We start from the raw sequence: 21,180 nt of genomic DNA, 5'->3' as shown, positions 1-21,180 counted from the left end.
TTGACATAGATACATCTCAATAATTGTATTGCTACTTCTAATCGTTAATTTGGATTTATTTATAGATAATTTAAATATTGTGATAAAAATATGTTTGTATCATTGTATACGTCAACTGTTAGGCCAGTACAAGAATATGGCAATTATGTTTTGAGCCCCATGTAAAAAAAAAACAATAAATGAGTTTTGAAATTATGTGAAAAGGCAAGCAACGATATTGCATCTTTGTTGTAATCCATGTCTGTAAAAATTTACATGTCATACGAGAAAAGATTGTCAACTCAAGATCCCCCAAGTTTAAAATATAGAAGGGTTCGTGGGGATTCAATTCAGCTTTATAGAATTGTTCATTATTTGTATAAAGCGGATCGAATAGTCCGTTAACATTCTCTGCGGTTACTTTTACACGAGGGGATAAATTTAAGATTTTTATTTTAAGATCTAAAATTAACTTTAGGAAAAAAAATTAGTTCATCATACAGTTATCATTTGGAAAAGCATTAAATTTGAAAAATAACCCAACAAAACGTTATTTCTGTTGACCAATTTTAGAAATTGATCGACAAAGAATTGAATTTATTATGATACAATATAATAAATGTTTGTCTTCATCTAAAACAAATTATGTGATATATTTAGATTGTTTTAATTTCATGTCGTGTACATGGCAGTGAAAGCATATATATTATTATTATTATTATTATAGTTAGCCAGTTAGACGATAAAATAAGATAAGAAAATAATACCATATGACGAAGAAAAAGAAGACAATTAGAGATAATATATTGAAAGTGAAAAGCGAAAGGAAAATAAGGTGGGGGGGGGGGGGGAGAAGAAGAAGAAGAAGAAGAAGAAGAAGAAGAAGAAGAAGAAGAAGAAGAAGAAGAAGAAGAAGAAGAAGAAGAAGAAGAAGAAGAAGAAGAGATGCCTGATAACAAATAAGAGATTTAATGAAGAATAAAGTGTTTCCATCTTTAGATGTGTAATTATGACAATACCAATGAATGATTGTCAGAATAACAGGTTATCATAATTAGAATGCATGGGAATAGATGACATTGTCATGTGCAACAGTTTCATAGATGTGTGAAAAACTCAGACAATATACAATGACATGTGATTAGTTTCTCGTGCAGTGAAACATCGAATACAAAAAAAATATATGAGATAATCATACTAATAAACAATACTGCCGAACAATGACAAATATCATTGTTATATTTTGACCCGTAAACTAATACTTCATATACCGATAGATTTAGATGGGCCCCAAATGTCCATTTAAAACGAAATTCATTTCCTTGTACAATTTTGATGATTCAGGTTTAAGATTCAAGATTCAAATTTTAATTTAAGGCACTTTGCCAATACAGAACACAAATCAAAGCATAATTTCCAGTTAATATAATCAAGATATTTATATTATTGCAAATAAACAAGAATCAATGAATAAATTATTTGTTACTGTAGATTTACTAATACATTTTTTATAAAGTAAAAACTATAAGAAAAAAAGTAGACGATAGTGATGATAATTATCTTGCTCAAAATTATATACTTGGCGAAGAAAGTAATGACGAGGATAAGGATAAGAATGGAGTCACGTTTGACATCATAATCCTTTGATAATATAATATGAAGTAAAAGTTTGCTCGCCAAAACAATACAGAAAAAACACAATGTTTTGTTATTTTACGGCATATTACATAATATGTGTGGATTCTTGCTGATTCACTTTTCAACAACAAAATAATCGTATCCTATCGTTTAAGAAGAAACAGGTTTTAATAACATGTAAATGCACTTTGTAACTTCCTGCAGCGGTAACATTTTTCAAAGTTATATTAACAAGTGACATGAGAAAAGTAGAACCTTAAAACGAAAATATCTGTCAACGTGTAGTCACATTTCTTACATTTTTGCAATGTTGCAGAATTGGTCATCGGCTGCTCATCTAAAACTGGCCAACATTTATTATTTGTCGTTTAATTCATATAGGATAATGACTTTTCTATCCATTTATCAAACTCTAACCAAGTAAAAAAAATCATAAAAAAGAAAAGAAGGGAAAAAACACATTTAAAACATCCGTAGTTTTATTTCGGCCCCAATCTCAGTTTCTGTAGGGTTAAACCACAAATTGCAATCATTATATAGGACGTTACTTTCGAACAGGTGTTGCTGGGTGAATAAATTCAGAAAAAAATTGTCGATGCAACCCAGTGTAAAACCGATTTTTCTGTTAGAGGTTAAGATATGCTCGACTCATCAAAGTATAGGGACATCAAAGAAAATTGGGACATATGAAAAATAGTGTGTTTAATATATTATTATTACTGTTCTCCAAAAGGAAAATAAATCCTCCCAATAAGAAAGAGAGATTGACTGTATTGATGTGAAGTAAAGTTATGCTGAACCATCGCATCCTTTTACTGAAGATCATATTAAGATATCAACTTTATGGAGACCATTATGGTGAAAAAGTACTCTAAAAGAGAGAGGGCAGAGGATATTATTTAATCATTGAAAATAAACTAGGGATAGTGCAAAATATATTCTATTATCTAGCATTTGCAAAAGAAATTCAATTAAAGATCGAAATTTGGGTAACTGATATACATGCTTTTTATGCCTCACACCAGAAGCCATCATCACTATTATAACAGTTCCTAACATAACTTGTAAATTCACGTTTTAATAGATGTGAAAAAATTCAGGCCAGTATTTTAAAAAAATTATTTGCCATTAATTAAGCATTGTAGTTGTATTTTGTAGCTTTAAAGTGAATCAGCTTTGATTGGTGATAAGGGTGTATTCATCACTGAGTGAAATAGAGGATATGATATAGATAGTTATAACGTGTACTTTGCAAGCTTTGAAAGAGTTTTAGATGCACACGAGTTAACTACAAACCTCTTCCTCCAGACCTTTATTTATATCAACTGAAAGCTTTAAAGACAAAAACAAGGTGACAATAAACTTTGTAAACTATTAAAGGCAAGTATACAAAGAAAATGAGAAAATGATAAATTAAGGACAGGCACTGGTATAAGATAAAGATCTAAAAAACAAGGTGTATAGAACAGTTCCAGTCATGGCAGAGAGAAAAACACAAGTAAAAAACTATCCCAAAACAGTCAGCCAACCTCGACAAAGGACTGAACCCCAGGAGGCTTGAGGTTCTATCACCAGTTGAGGCAGGCTAATATTTTTTGGGATGTTCTTTTTTCCTTGCAATTTTCTCTACGCTTTGTCTGGCACTGTTTCATACACAATTTTTCAAATCTTTATCTTGCACAAAGAAAAGATCGTCAAAAAAGTAATTCGCAGAAATTAAGGGATTTTAAAATCAGGAATGTTGGTTTTATTTGGTGAAGGATACTTTTATTATAACCCTTTAACAGCGGGGCTCTTTTTGTTTCCAGTCAATGTATTATTCAATTGTTCTTAAAACTGGATGCCATCCAAATTAAATGATTGGAAAGAATATTGAAAATAACATGGCAATAGCATGTAAGGAATGAGAGAATTTTGGAATTGGCAGATGCAGAGAAAGTTATTGTGGTGGGGAGAAGGAAAAGGTGGAACTGGATTTGGCATGCCGTGAGGAGAGGAGATGGAAAAAAGAATGAATCTGCAGTGACATGAGGATAGACTCCAGAGGGAAAGATAGTGAAAGGAAGACCCAAAAAACAATGTGGCGTAGGATGGTAGAAAAGGAGAGGAATGTAATTGAATGACTTTCCTGGCAGAGTGTCAGCAGTATAACTAAGGACCAGATGAAATGGAATGAAATTGTCCAGGCTTTACACGCTGAGAGATTTAAGGTTAAACTGGAAATCATTTTCAAGTTACGTAACAGTTACTACACTTTAGTGAATCTAGGATATGATGTCATGTTTGAATAAAATCAAACCTCAGCGATATAGGGTTAGTTAAAAAGAGAAGGATAAAATAGAATAGAAACAAATTTTCAAAACGAAACAGTAACCCACAGAAATTATCTGGAGATAATTGACATCATCTTTCAAAATTGATATTTTTTAAAAGTTTATTTTGGGTTACAGAAAGCAACACGGATGAAGTTGGTAAAGTTGAAGCTTATTATGCTATTGTTTAAGATAATGTAGACTAAAATCTGAAGCAAAATGGAACATGTATTTTAATACATGTTTGGTGTGATAAACCAGTTAAATGCCGTACTTTGGAATTTAAAAGATTGTAATCTGTCAAAGAACTCGGCCAGTGTGGATGTCGTCCAGATGGAAAATTTCCAAATTTTCCCTCAACACATTTTAAATATTTTTGTTCAATACTACAGTTTTTACTTCCTCCAAATGCTAATTGATTATAGATAAATTAAAATTGATAGAAGTTTGAGATATATTTAGACATAAAAAGTTTGAAACGTGAAATAAATGACATGATAGCCTGTTTCTATCACAAAGGCATGCCGTTTTAGCTCTTTTAATGCGACAAGAATCAATGATGCTCTCTCTAGACATATAATAATCAAGAATGCAAGAAGAAAGCCAATGTATGTCAATTGTGGCATTCTATATAGGCCACTGGTATATCTTAAAATTAATGTAAATAAGTGAGGGAAATATGAAATTTAAATCTAAATACATAATATGATAAGGAATTGACAGGATAGATATAAATTGTTTGTAATAATAAAGTGCATATCGAGACTAAAGACCGACTTTGAAATATCAAAACGGGAAAAATGAATTAAAATATGAAAAATGTATTTAGTCATTTTCAGTATAGATAGGAATCAATAACATGCTTTATATGAAAAGCTCGTAAGTTGTAATACAGGGAGGAACAGAAAAATGCCTAGTAATCCTGATTTATTATTTTTGTTTGAACAAGTTTTGCAGCGTAAGTTTCGTAAATTATGTATTCCTTGTAATGTGATGCAGGTATGTGCATGTTGAACATATCAAGTACTAAAACTAGATAGACAGGTTCCGTGAAACGTGGCAATCTTGTGACAAAAGGCGCAAAGAGCTACTCATAGCGTTGTTGGGTTGGCGACAGAAACACGTAAGACAAGAAGCATTACGACAGGTAGATAGTGGTGAATTTATGGGACATTTGTGATGCATTGTCTCTCGGAGTACGGGCCATCTCAATGGTAACATGAACCTGCTCAAAGCACCGTGTTGTTATTGTGACTCTTCTGTAGATTGTCACAAATGTTGTGTAAATCCTATGATTTTTTTTAAAGCCTGGTACGATAATCAAGCTCATATTGAAATCCTGGTTGGATTCAACTTTGTACACACATTTTCGATACGTTAAGAAGCTATTATTACAGATTTGATTTTGGTGGCAGGATATTCGTGTTTGGATTATATGTGACCCTCCGCCTCGAAACGGTATTAAGTCGGATTTTTCAATTTTGGGTTTTTGGTACCCAATCATAGCTTATTTTATGCTTTAAAATTTGATACCAAATTTATACAATTGTGATTATTCATTGCCGAGATATGACAGTTTGAAGTAGGGAGAGTGTGAAAACCCAGTTTTGAGAAAATCGACTTTGAAGTGAGGCACCGTTTTCACGCACAGTCAAATCAATGGGTAAAGATAACTCCTTAGATACGGACATCGAAAATTTGACGAGAATAGTGAAATTTGGCATGAGCTTAGATTATACATCTAATAATGTACATACAAATTTTTGAAACAATCCAATTATTACTTTTGTAGTTATTCATTATTATGTAAGATGTTCTTAAACAAATAAAACACTGGAAAAAAAATGCCGACAATTGCTCACTTTTTCAAGAATTTTTGATATTTAAATAAAGAATTAATGAAATAAGAATTAATAATGTGAAATTTTTGTCTTATTTAATAGAGAAAATACGATTTAAAAATGCCAAAAGTTAAAGAAGGTTTTATAATTTGAAAGTACAGTTTTGAAACTACGTGAAGCCGGGTGGGCAGGGAAAGAATTATCAAGAATGAGGATTAGAGAGGAAGAGATAGAATGAGAGAGTAAAATACACACACACACACGCTCGCACACACACACACACACACAAACACACACATGTGAGAGAAAGAGAGAGAGAGAGAGAGAGAGAGAGAGAGAGAGAGAGAGAGAAAGAAAGAAAGAAAGAGAGAGATATAGAGAAAAAGAGGAGCGAGAGGGGAGGGGAGAGAGACTGCATTAAGAGGACGCGAGGGAAATAGAATAAAGATTGAAACCTGTATTGGTCAGATTCAGCGTGGGTTACGCAACTGGATGCGTGGGTTGACGGAGGCAGGAAGCAATAACAAACCCACATGGTTGCCATTACCTCCACCATCATTCTCGCTCACGGTTTGTGGAAAGCACTTCATTACAGGCACGTAATAGTGAATCTAGTTTTTGTTTTGAACAGTTCTATTATTATTCTTTGTAAATTGACCCATATTAAAAGAAACATACAAACAAAAAAGGCATGACCAGTCACTAACAATGCTGTGTAGTGTGTAGACAGTAACACAGTACGGTGAACATGACTGACACTGACATTGGGGTCGGAATGTCGGAACCCATGAGTCGTTCGCAACTCTGCCTCACGTATTCATTTAATCAGTTAATTTAATTTTTATTAAGCTTGCGTAAAACATACAAACAAAAAAGACATGACCAGTCACTAACAATGCAGTGTAGTGTGTAGACAGTAACACGGTACGGTGAACATGAATGACACTGGGATCGGAATGTCGGAACCCAGTACAGTGCACTCTGGATACGTCGACGTTGCCTAAGTCGATTTTTACCCAAGTCGATTTTTTTTCTTGGTCCCTCCCCCTTCTTCCTATATAACATTAGTAAAAAAAAAAAACTCCACATAAGTCGATGTCGCTTAAGTCGATGTTCTTATCACTCATGGCTACAAAAAAAATCACAAATAAACAAGTATTTCCATTGGTTAAAAAAGCTACCAGTAAGAATTTTAAGTGGTTAAGAATATCCGTGAACGATTGGCGCACATCGATGTGATGTAGGTGCTTTGCCTGACGTCCATGTTCAATGTACATGAGCAGTATTGAATAACTTTAATTTCTCCATCTCAAATTTTACATTGTCGCAACTTCAAGCTCAAGATTTTTTTGGTTCTAATCCCAGGCCATCCTATGTAATAGCCCTCTTAATTAGTATCAATTTTATCAAGAGGAATTCAAGTCAAGTTTACAACTACAATGGCAAACCTATCGTGGAAAAGGAAGATTCGATGCATTTGGAGAGTTAGGCATGCGACAGAAAATCATCGCATAGGAAATTGGCATACCAGCTATTTCTGTCTCGACGATTTACAAGAAGCATGACATTGACCTACCCTTCCGCTTTCACTTAATTGGTATACATTCCACATTCAAGGCATTCTCATCGAGGAAAATTTTTTTAAAAAATCTCTAGCTAAAAAAAAGTGAGCTATGGCTTATTTCGTCATCTCCTATGGTCAATCAACACACATTTTATATGTCTGATTAGTCTCTTCAAAGTGTGTGCTGCTGATGTCGGATAATATTATATGTTTGGGAGGGGGGTTGACCGAAGTATTATTAGTATTATTGTGACTCCAATTCGTGAGGTCAATGACCTTGGTAATATTATATGTTGGCTTCAATCGGTAATAATATTATTTGAATACGGTCAGCTTCTTTCCCTATTTAATTTTAGCCCTGTGTCCGTGTGTGTGTGTGTGTGTGTGTGTGTGTGTGCGTACCGGCACGCGCGTTTGCTTGATTAGGTGTGTGTGTGGGGGGAGGAGGGTCCTGACAAGGTTAAATCCATCCATTCAATGCTTTGCTCTCAGACGGCCAGGACCTGTGTGTTCTCTATTATTATTTGACCCCATTCTTAGTCTTTACACAATCTGTACATTTTTACACATTTTTTACTTTTAATCATTTGAGTACTTTTGGATTGTCTATTACATTTTCTGTTGCAAAGTATGTCATAGTCAATAACAGTAAGTTGATTCCGCTTTTTTATCTCAAATTCCGATTTTTATGTATTCTGATTTCTCTATGGGACTATTGGGGGTAGGAGCCTCTCATGACCCCTACAGAGACCGCGCGATATGAAGGGACATACTTATTCTAGATTGGTTTGCTTTGTTCAAATGAGTTTTTGCTCATTTGGTTACACTCCGGTTAAGTTGATTTTCGGATAAGTCGATTTTTTTCACGGTTCCCCTGGGCATCGTCTTATCCGGAGTCCACTGTAGTCGTTCGCAACTCAGCCTCGCGTACTCATTTAATCAGTCAATTTAATTTTCATTTAGCTTGCCTATTCTTCAAGTTTATGTTATATTCACCTTTTCTATTTAAAAAGGGTAATCCAAACAGACCATAAACGATTTTATAATAAGCCGACTTCAACTTCCATCACACACGAACTTATTTTGGGTGTTTGTTTTTTTAACCAAACCGTTTGACTCAAATTAAAGCTTCGGCATTGGATAAGGAGCGAGGTCCCTGTTGCCATCTTGCTTAGTTTATACAGAGACTGGGTTGCCACCTTGGCTGTTCTTGATAAATAGTAAAATAGTACAACCTTGTGCAATATGAGAGAGAGAGAGAGAGAGAGAGAGAAGAGAGAGAGAGAGAGAGAGAGAGAGAGAGAGAGAGAGAGGGGAAATTTTGAACAAAAAACGAATTTCATCTCTCTCTCTCTCTCTCTCTCTCTCTCTCTCCTCTCTCTCTCTCTCTCTCTCTCTCTCTCTCTCTTCCTATTTCATCTGTCACACTGTTTGACAATCTTCATCACCTGGCTCACTTGTACTTGTAATATCGGGTGTGAGGTAAAATTTTGAACAATTATTATTATTTATAAAATGCAGAATCTTTTCAAATAAACGGATAAAATAGAGATTAATTCTAATCGAACAGTGGAACACAAAGGCAGAATTTGCGAACAATCTAACACATAAGTGTCGTGGTCTTATTTATAAAATGCAGAAACTTTGCAAATAAACGGATAGACTAGATGTTATTTCGATTCGAAAAGTGGAACACAATAGGAAAATTTGCGAATACCCAGTCCAGACATAAGCGTTATGGTCTTATTTATAAAGTGCAGAATCTTTGCAAATAAGCGGATAAAATAGAGATTAATTCGATTCGAAAAGTGGAACACATAAGCAGAATTTGCGAATGCCCGGTCCAGACATAAGCGTTATGGTCTTATTTATAAAGTGCAGAAACTTTGCAACTAAACGGATAGACTAGATGTTATTTCGATTCGAAAAGTGGAACACAATAGGAAAATTGGCGAATACCCAGTCCAGACATAAGCGTTATGGTCTTATTTATAAAGTGCAGAATCTTTTCAAATAAACGGATAAAATAGAGATTAATTCTAATCGAACAGTGGAACACAAAGGCAGAATTTGCGAACAATCTAACACATAAGTGTCGTGGTCTTATTTATAAAATGCAGAAACTTTGCAAATAAACGGATAAAATAGAGATTAATTCGATTCGAAAAGTGGAACACATAAGCAGAATTTGCGAATGCCCGGTCCAGACATAAGCGTTATGGTCTTATTTATAAAGTGCAGAAACTTTGCAAATAAACGGATAAAATAGAGATTAATTCGATTCGAAAAGTGGAACACATAAGCAGAATTTGCGAATGCCCGGTCCAGACATAAGCGTTATGGTCTTATTTATAAAGTGCAGAAACTTTGCAAATAAACGGATAGATTAGATGTTATTTCGATTCGAAAAGTGGAACACAATAGGAAAATTTGCGAATACCCAGTCCAGACATAAGCGTTATGGTCTTATTTATAAAGTGCAGAAACTTTGCAAATAAACGGATAAGATAGAGATTAATTCGATTCGAAAGTGGAATGCAAATGCAGAAGTTGTGAATACCCGGTCCAGGCATAAGCGTCATGGTCTTGTTTAAATGAAACAATGCAGTTTTAAAAAATTTATGGTCATTGAGTAATTAAGCTAAATATGCGGAGTTCAAATAGATAACTTGATCTGTGAAATTTTTTATAATTAGCTGTTTTTATTCTCCATCATTTAGATTATGTGATTAAGTTTATAATTGAAATACAAACTTTTTCTCACTTATCAATGTTTTGCAATAAAGGAGAGTGTGAGTGAACCTGTGCAAAGAAAATTATTTGATAGAGTGATATTTATCATGCTTTTCAGTTTGTAGTTGAATTCCTAATGGATTCTTTATAGTTCTCATTGATTGTATGTCAGTATGTCAGTCTTTAGGACACCGATTACCCTAATGCGGTCACAATTTACAATGTGACGGCCACAAGCCCGTTAAACGCAGAGTGGGGTATTGTTGTTTGCAAGTAATGCTATAGTTTTAATAGGATATCTGTCTCCTATTAATATTAAAATACATTCCTGTGTTGGATTTTGGATTAAATTCATGTCTTCTTCGGATTATGGGATATTTAATTTTCATGGATTGTGATTGTGATTTTCAAGACTTTTAATGTAAGTAAATGCCCAAATAGATATTTTTATTCATTTATTCTTTATTTTTATTTTTTTTAGTTTAGTTTTGGTTTGTTTTGAAGCATTTATTATAAGAAATAATGTACATATGCACTTATACACCAAAGACTGCTTTCAACTGCTTATTATTATTATTATTATTATTATTATTATTATTATTATTATTATTATTAATATTATTATAAATAATAATAATAATAATAATAATAATAATAATAATAATAATAATAATAATAATAATAATAATAATAATAAATAATAATAATAATAATAATAATAATGATAATAATAATAATAATAATAATAATAAGTGCATTGAGTGAAATCCCAATCACGGTTGCCCAAATAAAACTGGCGCTAGAATCCCGACTACCTGTCTAAACGAATGTTGTTTGTACGATACATACTAACTACACGTTCAATATCGGGGGCAGAAAATATGCGTTTGGTTTTATGAAATTAAAACAGTAGTCCCACATTGTTCTTTGATGTTATTTGTGGTTGCATTTGCTTTGAAACTTACACATTATATTGTGTTACATTGTTTACAAAATATTTCTGGTTCTCGTATGCATGTGTAGTCAACGGTCAATCGTGTTCTTTATTATTTTATTATTAATTTTGGCTTGGCATCTTACATATGTGAATTTGACAGGTTGTTATGGATGGTAATTACTCGTATAACATTAAGTGATTTTTAAACATTTTTACGGCGTTTTAAATGTCTTTCTTGCATTCATTGCCGAGCACCTCCACTTTTCTGTTACTATTTTAACGATCAGCTGATTTTCTCTTGCCTCCCCTTTAATTTCGCGGACTTTTTTCAGAACGAGGCGTGGGAGTGGCTAATATGTGTGTGTGTGTGTGTGTGTGTGTGTGTGTTTGCATGTGTGAAAGAAACAAAAGGGAGACGGATAGAGTGAGGTAGACATGAAGAAAGGGATGGAGGCGGAGCAAAGAATTGTAGGGATAGTTTAAAGAAAGCATTTTGTTACAAAGTAAGTCATAGTCAATCAACTGGAAACATATTGACCAATGAGATTGCAATTAAAGAAATGGGCTGGTCAAATCAATCATTGCATTGTTTCCATTTTGAGTCAGATGACAGCTTGAGGAGGAGGGGTGGGGCTTATTGTGTAGTGACTTACATGAAAACATGTTATTGAATCTCTCAAGTTTTCCTTAGCGTTCACCCACATTGTTCATTGTCTAAAAAGACCCCCCCCCCCCACCCCCCTTTCTTTCAGTATACAAAGAAAGAACGACAAAACGAACATCTCTCTCTCTCTCTCCTCTCTCTCTCTCTCTCTCTCTCTCTCTCTCTCTCTCTCTCTCTCTCTCTCTCTCTCTCTGTGTGTGTGTGTGTTTGTCTCTCTCCGCTCTTCATCTATCTATCTATCTATCTCTATCTATCTATCTATCTATCTATCTATCTATCTATCTATCTATCTATCTATCTATCTATCTATCTATCTATCTATCTATCTATCTATCTATCTATCTACCTATCTATTTATCCATTAATAGGTTTGTCATTCTGTCTGTTTATCTATACATCCATTTCATTTTTTAGTTACACGTATTTCCATCGGGAGTTCATTAATTGTTGAAGGCTCTATTTATTATTCTGCTTTTGTACTTAAAATTAAATGTTTATCCTACAACAATCTCTGTACGTGTAAGATTAGGCAACTGTTGTCCTAATAAGTCTTAGCATGTCCTATAATTTCATGGATAAAAAAAGAGGGACAAAGGAGGACCTTCACCTCGATCAAATGCAGCTAGACAAAGACATGATAGCACGTGGTGTGTATCAAAATGCACAAACACACACGTATGTAACACACGCATGCTGACGTCATGAAGCATCCCCCCGAGCATTATGGCCGACAGCCACAGCGCATGTGATGAGCGTTGACCAATCAGAATCATTTATTTGTAAGGTTGTCAGGGAAAAACCTAGACTTGTTTACAGTTTTTAAAGTTCATTATTGGTTGAACCATGAAATTGTGGAAACAGCCATACTTTCTCTGAGATAGATAAAGACACGCCCTTTGCTGTGATATCTTACATCTTATTGGTGGAGAAAAAGACTCGGTATCACTAAGCTTTGGAAAGGGTGGCTCTCTGAGAGAAAGTCAACTTTCGTTTTGAATGTGTCACTGATAGTTGCATTTTTAAACTTGAAATTTATATAACTTATCGTCATTGTTTATGTTGAATTATTATGTTTTCATGTAGAAAAATGATTGTAGTTTCTGAAACAACCAAAAACTGAAATTTGATCATTTTGACCATTTCCACTTTAAAACCGGTTTTCTTCGTTTTCCAAATCCCGACTTAATACCGCTTCGAGGCGGAGGGTCACATATTTGATTCACCACCTCACAGCTTTTTAACTGAGGCGGTAAACTGAGTGCATTCAATTTCCACCCCGGTCCGTCTTGTCCTCCGTTTTACCTTTCCTCTCAGTCGGTTTCTTGTTTTACACTAACAAAGTGAATGCAACTCACTCGTTTTAGTTGCCGAACCGTACAGGAATCGAACTCGGACCTTTTATCTCGGGATTCAAATTTCTTTCAATTTCCTAACAACAAAGTGAAACAACACACGGAGTTTCTTTGTTATTGTTTTTAGAATACCTTTGGGTGATCAGTTCTCACTAAATAAATGTTTTAATAGTATGTTTCATGTGTTTATTGTGAATAAATTACAGAAATAGATAGTATGTGCATGGCCAGGAAGCTCACAATATTGCCATCCGGAAGTATAACGGTCCAACACACAAACCTATGTGTAACCTTAAACGTTTATGGTCCGAGTAATTCAGTTTAGTGAGTACTCATAAACACGGATGGCAAAAAACAATAACAAAGACCCGAGTGACGTCAACTTCATTCATCTAAAGCGTATAGATAGTTCGAAGATGCCGTCACTCTGGCCTTTGTTATTGTTTTTGCCATCCGCGTTTGTGAGTTGTTCTCACTCAACTGTATTAACCAGACTATAAAAGTTCATGGTTACACAGAGTTTGCGTGTTGGTCCGTTATACTTCCGGATGGCAATGTTGTGAACTCCTTGGCCAAGTGCATTCTATCTATATGACACATTAATTTATTATTCACGTACAGGAGAGGAAATTGAATGCACTCAGTTTACAGCCTGTCGGGATAAACTATGTGTTGGAAATTGAATTCATCGTCATGAATATGAAAACTTGGAGTTAATTCCCATCCATTATCGTGGAGCACAAACATACAATTACAAAAAAAAAATTATATATATATATATATAAATTCGTATTTTCCATTATTTTCATTCTAAATGCACTTTCCAAACTCCAGTTCATCCCAACATAAAATTACAGTATCAAGACGGTGGGTGATATAATTCATCATTAAACCAATACTGGTAAAAGTCAAATCCTTCCATCGTTTTTTTTTTTTCCTTCTCCAAAACAACTTAAAATTTGATGTCTTTTTGTGTAGTGTGGACGCTTTACGAACATAAATAACCTTTTGTCGCAGCCTCAATATATTATTCAATTGACATGCCAAGTTGCCGTTCTTTTATTGACTAAAGAATGACGTTTTAAAGTCTGTATTTCCTCACAATAATGAGTTGATCAATGGTCGTAGTTTAAAGCTTGTGAAGAGATTCGTTCTCCTTTTGGTAAAACCAGCAAGACACGGAAATGAAAGGAAGTATTGGATCACAAAGGGATATCAGAATTCGCTTTGATACCATTCTATCAAATGAACAGATTTACATTTAAGATTTAAGATTAGAAAACATAAATCTAGTTATGAATATAACATGGAAACTATGCGAAATATTCGAATACAGTAACAAATCAAGGTTAAGCAAAGATGTCCGCACTCTACTTCTAATAAAGTTTTTAACCAGTTAATAGGTTAATGAATAGCTTAATCTCTCTCAGATAAAAAAACCCACAATAATTACACATTTGAATGCTTGAGAAATAAAATTACACGAATTAAAACATTGTCTAATTAAACACAAGAAATAAATGTTAATTGGATAAAGGAAGTTTTAAAAAATATTTGAATGAACGGGATACTGGAACACATACACTTCCACTATACTTCACTAAAATAAATTGTTGTTAGATGTCAGACTCACCAATTTTTCTAATTGTTTGTAAGTCACTTGAAAATAATGCACACGTGTTAGTCTGTGAATGATTAAGAATAACATTTTAAATTATACCCGTGCTTAAAATATACACCTACTTGTATGATAAAATGATAGGATAATCGAAAAGTAATATTTTTAAAAAGTAATTCTGGAAATGTAAGAAGATAAAAATAAACAATAAAAAGCCTCGTTGATAACTGACTTCAGATGGTAGTTTTAATTTCTTGACAAAAGAAGCGTGAAATGAACATTAATTTGGACAGACAGAGAGAGAGAGAGAGAGAGAGAGAGAGGGGGGGGGGTTCTTTAACAATCCCCACATTATCAATGTTCTGAAAAAATAGTTGTCCTTTATAGCTATGCGTCTCATAGGACTGTAAATTATCCTGTTTCCTGTATTGTTAAATGGATAGAAACAAGTATATCCTACTTTTTGGGTGGAACACACGACTATCACAAGTAACATTCTGTCATATATCTATCTGAAAGACCCCCCCCCCCCCAAATCACTGTTTGGTGGGGTCAAGAAAATTCTCGGTTACACCCGGGATTAATTCCAACCACCGTCTACATTCTTCTAACAAATGGACTATCGGGGACTATTTATTTGTCAACATAATGATGATGATGATGATGGTGATGATGATGATGATGATAATAATAATAATAATAATAATAATAATAATAATAATAATAATAATAATAATAATAATAATAATAATAATAATAATAATAATAATAATAATAATATTAATAATAATAATAATAATGATGTGAGATAATAATAATAATAATAATAATAATAATAATAATAATAATAATAATAATAATAATAATAATAATAATAATAATAATAATAATAATAATAATAATAATTCTAAAAACGTATATAGCGCTATAACTTCGAGACACCAGACTCTAAGCTCTTAAATTACATATCACCTTGGCTGAAACGCTCGGCAGTGAATGGATATCTGGGTCTATTCAAATCTGAAGGAAATTGGATGTAATTTGCAATAGATCAGTATCTTGCCAAGAAGACATCAAGCAATTGTCATCTTCGTTTCACTTCGTGAAAACAGAGGTAAATAGTCTGCATATAGCTGGAAACTTAAAAAGAATGATAATAAATTACGAGGTGGTCTGCCATTTTTATTATCTTAAATCCCGGTTCTTTTATTTAATAAAAAAAAACAATATTGATGACCTCCCACTTCAAACCGGCATTGTTTCGGGGTGGTTTAGATGCTAAAAAATATGAAACCTGGGTTTCGGCTAGAACACAAAAACTAAAATCTGGCATATCCAGACATGATCATTTCAAAATCACTTTGTAGCTTCTATGTCACCCCGATATAATTTTATCGATCTGAGGCGGTGGGATATCATATAGAAAGCCTGGGCAACTTACTCTTCGAATAAACTGTTGTAGCTGTTGTATGCCTTGAAAATGTCAGAATTCACATGATTACACAATTCAATTAGACCGTGTAATGGATCTTCTTCTCTCTGGAAACAATAATTTATAAAAACAGCTTAAGATTTTTAAAGATGAGTAATAATCAATTAGCAATAAACCATAAAGAAAAACGAGGTACTGAATATGTATTGCTATCATCAAAAGGAGAGCTTGCTACTAACATGGGGTCCCAGGACAACATCAACACTTAACACGTAGGAAGAAAAATGACGTATGTGAGGAGAATTTTTGATGGAGACAACAACGGCGTTATCGTCTAGGTGCTCAATTTACACCTAAAATACGGTGAGAAAAAGTAAATAAAGTTCCCTTTTAAAAAGAATCAACATTGCGTCGCCGGAGCGAAACTCGATCCAGGCACCTACTATAACACCACAAATCAATTATTCCTTTTAGTTTTATTGCAAACTAAATGCATACATACCTTGGCAAGTGACTGGCATGAGTTGTATACCCTTTCATACCACTCCGCTGTGCTTTTCTGTAAAATATAGAGATAAGTAGAATACTTGTACAAATTGAAAATATGAACTGAAATTGGTAATATAGGATACAAAAGGTATAACGGCAAAAAAAGAGATAGTGAGACTTTACTATACAGTGGGTCCTAGCCAATTACAAACTGCATATTAACCTTCTTCCTTGAAATGCTGATAGTGGGTCTCTGGGTAAATAATAGTAGCGAGTATTCTTACAGTATAAATCACCAATTTTTCCTTTCCATGATTATTTATTGTTCAAAAATTCTACATATTTGAGCGTTTCCTATTTAATATGTTTTATGAAAATAACGACGCTTTATGATGTTGCGTTTTTGGATCGAAATAACCCCAAAATTAAACTGTTATGACGATCTAGGTCAAATATATTATTTCAATCTAATCCCTCTGTCCACCCAGATTTGAATGGGTAGCTGTTAAATCGATCAAAAAGTACTTTGCAACAGCCGTTTAATTCAAACGTAAGGATATTTAAAGAACTACTTATTTTTTTAGAATTGAAGCGTTTGAATAGCATAGGCATGAGGAGGTAATAAACAAAAAGGTAACAGTTTCTAAAAAAAGAACAAAATACCAAAACACGGAACGCTTCGGGGTCAAAACCCTGCAGAAGGGTTTTACAGTCCATATATTCCATCATCTTAGTATCACTTAGACATTAGGAAATATTATAGTTTCAATGTCGGAGTTATACGAATCAAAAGTGGCCACGATAGAAGCACGGCCATACATGCCCAGTTATATTAATTGAATAGGATATAATATTGTAGAACTGCTGGTAAAATATTTCATACCTTGATTAAGCCGCTTATCTCTGAGTGTAACTCTCTCTCGAACGGGCAGCATTTCTTGTAGACTCCCGTTTGATGTAAAAACGACAGACATCTGAAGTGAATTACATCAGAGTGAATTTTAAGCAACTGGACTGTAAAAAGTATTGAACAATAATGATAATATGACATATTCCTTCAAGACCGTTTTTATATTGCGAGCTGGCCTTGGTTTTCTCTGCCTTATCATTAATATATTGAAAAGCTTCTCCACCGTCAGAAAACTGGCCTTTAACTTTAACAAGTAGGCCGATTCCTGTACCTTTGGTGGCCCAGTTGTATGATGTCATGATCATTAACAAAACCAAGTGAAGTTGATCGTGGTCAGTACCTGGATGGGTGACAATGGGTAACAATAATAGCATATTAAGGCTTCGGTAATATAATATTTTTGTGAAAAGCACTTTACACCCTTTACCCCAATCTGTCCAGATATGAATAAGTACTTGACTTTAGGGATAGTCAACATTTTAAGAGTGTTAGATAAAAACAACGCCTAACAGCCACGCATACCTGAAGCATGTTTGTGAGCACGATGAAACCGTTGTCAACCACCATTACCACTACAACTGCTACTACCACCTCAGTTATCTTTGTTTTGTTTTGTTTAAAGGGTTTTACGGCGTATGCGATACTATCCAGGTCATTCCAGCCCCAGAAAAAAAGACAGAAAGTGGGATAGTAAAAAAAAACATCTAGATTTACAATTGAAAGCTCGCGAGAAAATGAAAGACAAAGGGATGTGGTTCAAATTGGGACAGATGTCGATTCCAGGAGCATGCTATCAATGTGCTTTCAGATCACTTAATGGTCTCATTCAGACAAAAGCACATCATCTCACTAAGAGTAATACACTCAAATGTTTACAAACCATTATAAAGGGTGATTCAAAAATAATATGGCAAAACTATCACGCGATATTTTAAAATAGAAAAAACATTAGAAAGCACTCGCTTGGACACATGTGAAGTACATATCTTCAATTTTTTATTTCACGATTTATACATGCTCAGTATGGCCATCATCAGCAGCACGGACAACATCAAGCCAATGTCAGAATTCATCCTAAACGCGCCGCAGCCTGACACAGTCCACCGTATTGATTGCAGTAATTACTCCATCTTTCAAGCCATCAATACTTGCTCGAAGTGGTGGAATGTAAACTTTGGCTTTAACATATCCCCACAAGAAAAAAGTCACTCACAGTAAGTTCCGGGGATCTGACAGGCCAAGCACATAGATCAAGGTCTTAAGCACCTCTCCTCCCAATCCAACGCCGAGGCACGTTTTCACTCAAATAGGCTCTGACCCGAAGATGCTACAATTCAGCTACACCGGAAATAATACTAACGACAGCAGTGGAATTGACACCCAATGAAGCTCATATAAACTATTGTATCAAATAACCAGTAATTCAGTCAACTACAATATAGACTTTAAACAATTACGTAAATATTTTGGCCTATTATTTTAGACCCACCAAGTATAATGTCTAATTTTTTAATATAAAAATACATGAAAAAGTGATGTGAGTAAAGAGCTTTTTCCAAGAACTCAACTATGCACCGCTCATAAAGGGACTCGAAACCAGGACATTCCGATCCGAAGGTAGTGAATGTCATATCACTAGACCACATAACCGCATAAGAAATTTGAATGCAGTACACACTTACTTCAGCATCATCTGCAGGCGTGAAAAGGCTGTGCGATTGGTTGGTGGGTAGACATCACGCATTTTCTTCAGCAGATTCAAACAGTATTCAATGAAATTCTTGAACGAATCTGCCAGGCATTCTTCCTGCAAAAGTAATAAATAGTTTGTAATAACATGTCTCATATAGCAATATCATTATCAAACAATCTAATTTTGCTTAAAATTCTACACATTGAATATATCTAAGGATATAATATATGATTTAAAAAATCACAAAAACAAAACACGATATTGCAGAGTTTCCTGAATTCTTTTTAGTGGTGTGTAATAACGAGTAAATGAGCCACTGTTTGTAGAATTAATTTTGATTTTTTTCCCCTCGAATTTTTATTTTCGTGTGGTATCTTGTATCAATCGAATTTAACGATTATCTATTTAAGTTGTCGGGTTGCACATATGTTTGTTGTTGTTTTTGTTGTTGTTTTTTTTTTTTTTTTCGGGGGGGGGGGGGGGGGGATAAATTATTTTTAAACGACTAATAATTTTGTATTTAGAACAAAATGATGCTATACCGACAGGAAAAAAGAAATTTATTTTCATTAAATTAATATATTGGACATGGCGTATTGGGAAAGATTTATTTGTATAACAACGTAAGTAATGAATTACGAAATTTTCTGGAAAAACATCACTTGGTATTATCAATCGAAGGCAATGTTGGTCGATTAAATAGAGCCTTTTACTAATTACAGAATGATTCTGCTACCCAAACTATAAACATTCTTAAATATCGCAGACAAAATTTAATGGAGCTTGGGCTTCTCTCGTGTCTTTGTAATGGTTTACCAGTTGACCCCTCAAAACAGAGACTAAATTCCCTCAATTTCCTACAGACCTTGCCATTTTCACAAAGAAATCATGGACAGCATGAGACTCATTCTTTATTGAAACCTGGTAGCATGACGTTACAGTTCTCAAGATGAAAAAGTAGTAATATTTCTTTAGTTTCAGTGAAGCATCTAACACATATTACCTTACTAGAGTCAGGTGCGAATGAGTACCTGACCAGCTTTAAGCAGAGATGGATATCGTAAGAGCACTTGCGTAATTTAGACGCCTTGCAGGCGATTTGCATTGTATGAAAGGGATAACTGGATCCAAAAAGCTTAACGGAAATATTATATGAAGCATTATAAAGCACATTGAGAATAGTCAATCCATGGCCAATCTGTGCTCTAATTTACGATTTGTAATCTGTTTAAATTTCATAAGAAAATGACCGATGGATCGCGGGGTTTTTTCCATTGTATTCACGAAACAAATAAGGTTAAATAAATTTTAAATAGAAAACATCCAAATCCTAAAACCAATGAATGGTTAATTTTATGATTTTGAAAGATCACGTCAGCGGTTTCAACCAAGAACGGAGTACTAGTGGAACTAGAGTTAAAAGGATTGGGTCGAATAAAAAGATTTTACTCTCATGCCTAGACTGAGGCCACTTTTAAAACTCCTACCACTGCATGGAAAAATAATTATTGATAGAAAACAGACCATCTCTAACATAAATATAATATTATAACTGACTGTTTCTCGTTTATTCCAAGACCTAGATTAAGACACGCAGATCCTTACGAGTCTCAATGTAAGTCTAGAAAAAAGCATGGGAGTAGGAGCAAGAGGAGCAAAAGGGAGGAGGAGGATGGTTGAGAGGAACTTTAAAAAAAACAGGGATGAGAAGATACAGCAAGAGGAAATGTCCCTCGACCCGAAAAAGAAGATAATATGTCTTTAAGTGGTCCTTTTTCCCTGAGGGATCTTCGAAACTGGCGTGGCACAGTGCAAATTATAAATTAAAGACGCAACGCAGTTCAGGCTCCGTTAGTTGTCTAAATATCAATTAGTATAGGAAAACAATTTCTTTTAGATATATTTATTCCGACGCGTATTTATTTACAAGTCTGAAAATCCAAATTATTATGGTGTCGTTCTTGTAATCGAAACGGTCAAACGCAAAATAATATTGTACAAAGATATTTCAACCCCCA

At 34.1% G+C, this 21,180-nt stretch overlaps 1 protein-coding gene across 5 annotated transcripts in view; it reads right to left on the bottom strand.

Annotated features, from left to right (window-relative positions):
* The window catches only part of LOC144972760 (BAI1-associated protein 3-like), a 247,908-nt gene that overhangs the window by 14,705 nt on the left and 212,023 nt on the right, over window positions 1-21,180 (bottom strand). For 3 of the 5 annotated variants that reach the window (XM_078914359.1, XM_078914360.1, XM_078914362.1), the window contains 6 exons: window positions 19,152-19,276; window positions 17,443-17,533; window positions 16,573-16,629; window positions 16,080-16,177; window positions 14,654-14,705; window positions 2,914-2,949 (listed from right to left, as the gene is read on the bottom strand). In XM_078914359.1, coding sequence (XP_078770485.1) covers window positions 2,914-2,949; window positions 14,654-14,705; window positions 16,080-16,177; window positions 16,573-16,629; window positions 17,443-17,533; window positions 19,152-19,276 — 459 coding nt within the window. The remainder of the gene's footprint in view (window positions 1-2,913; window positions 2,950-14,653; window positions 14,706-16,079; window positions 16,178-16,572; window positions 16,630-17,442; window positions 17,534-19,151; window positions 19,277-21,180) is intronic. The other 2 variants (XM_078914361.1, XM_078914363.1) reach the window with 1 other exon arrangement.

The sequence above is a fragment of the Berghia stephanieae genome, chromosome 5 (genome assembly GCF_034508935.2).
Source record: "Berghia stephanieae isolate SIO BIC M18660-M18661 chromosome 5, UCSD_Bste_1.3, whole genome shotgun sequence".
NCBI lineage: Eukaryota > Metazoa > Mollusca > Gastropoda > Nudibranchia > Aeolidiidae > Berghia > Berghia stephanieae.
The sequence above is the reverse complement of the archived record's forward strand: the minus strand, read 5'-3'. Positions and strand labels throughout refer to the sequence as shown.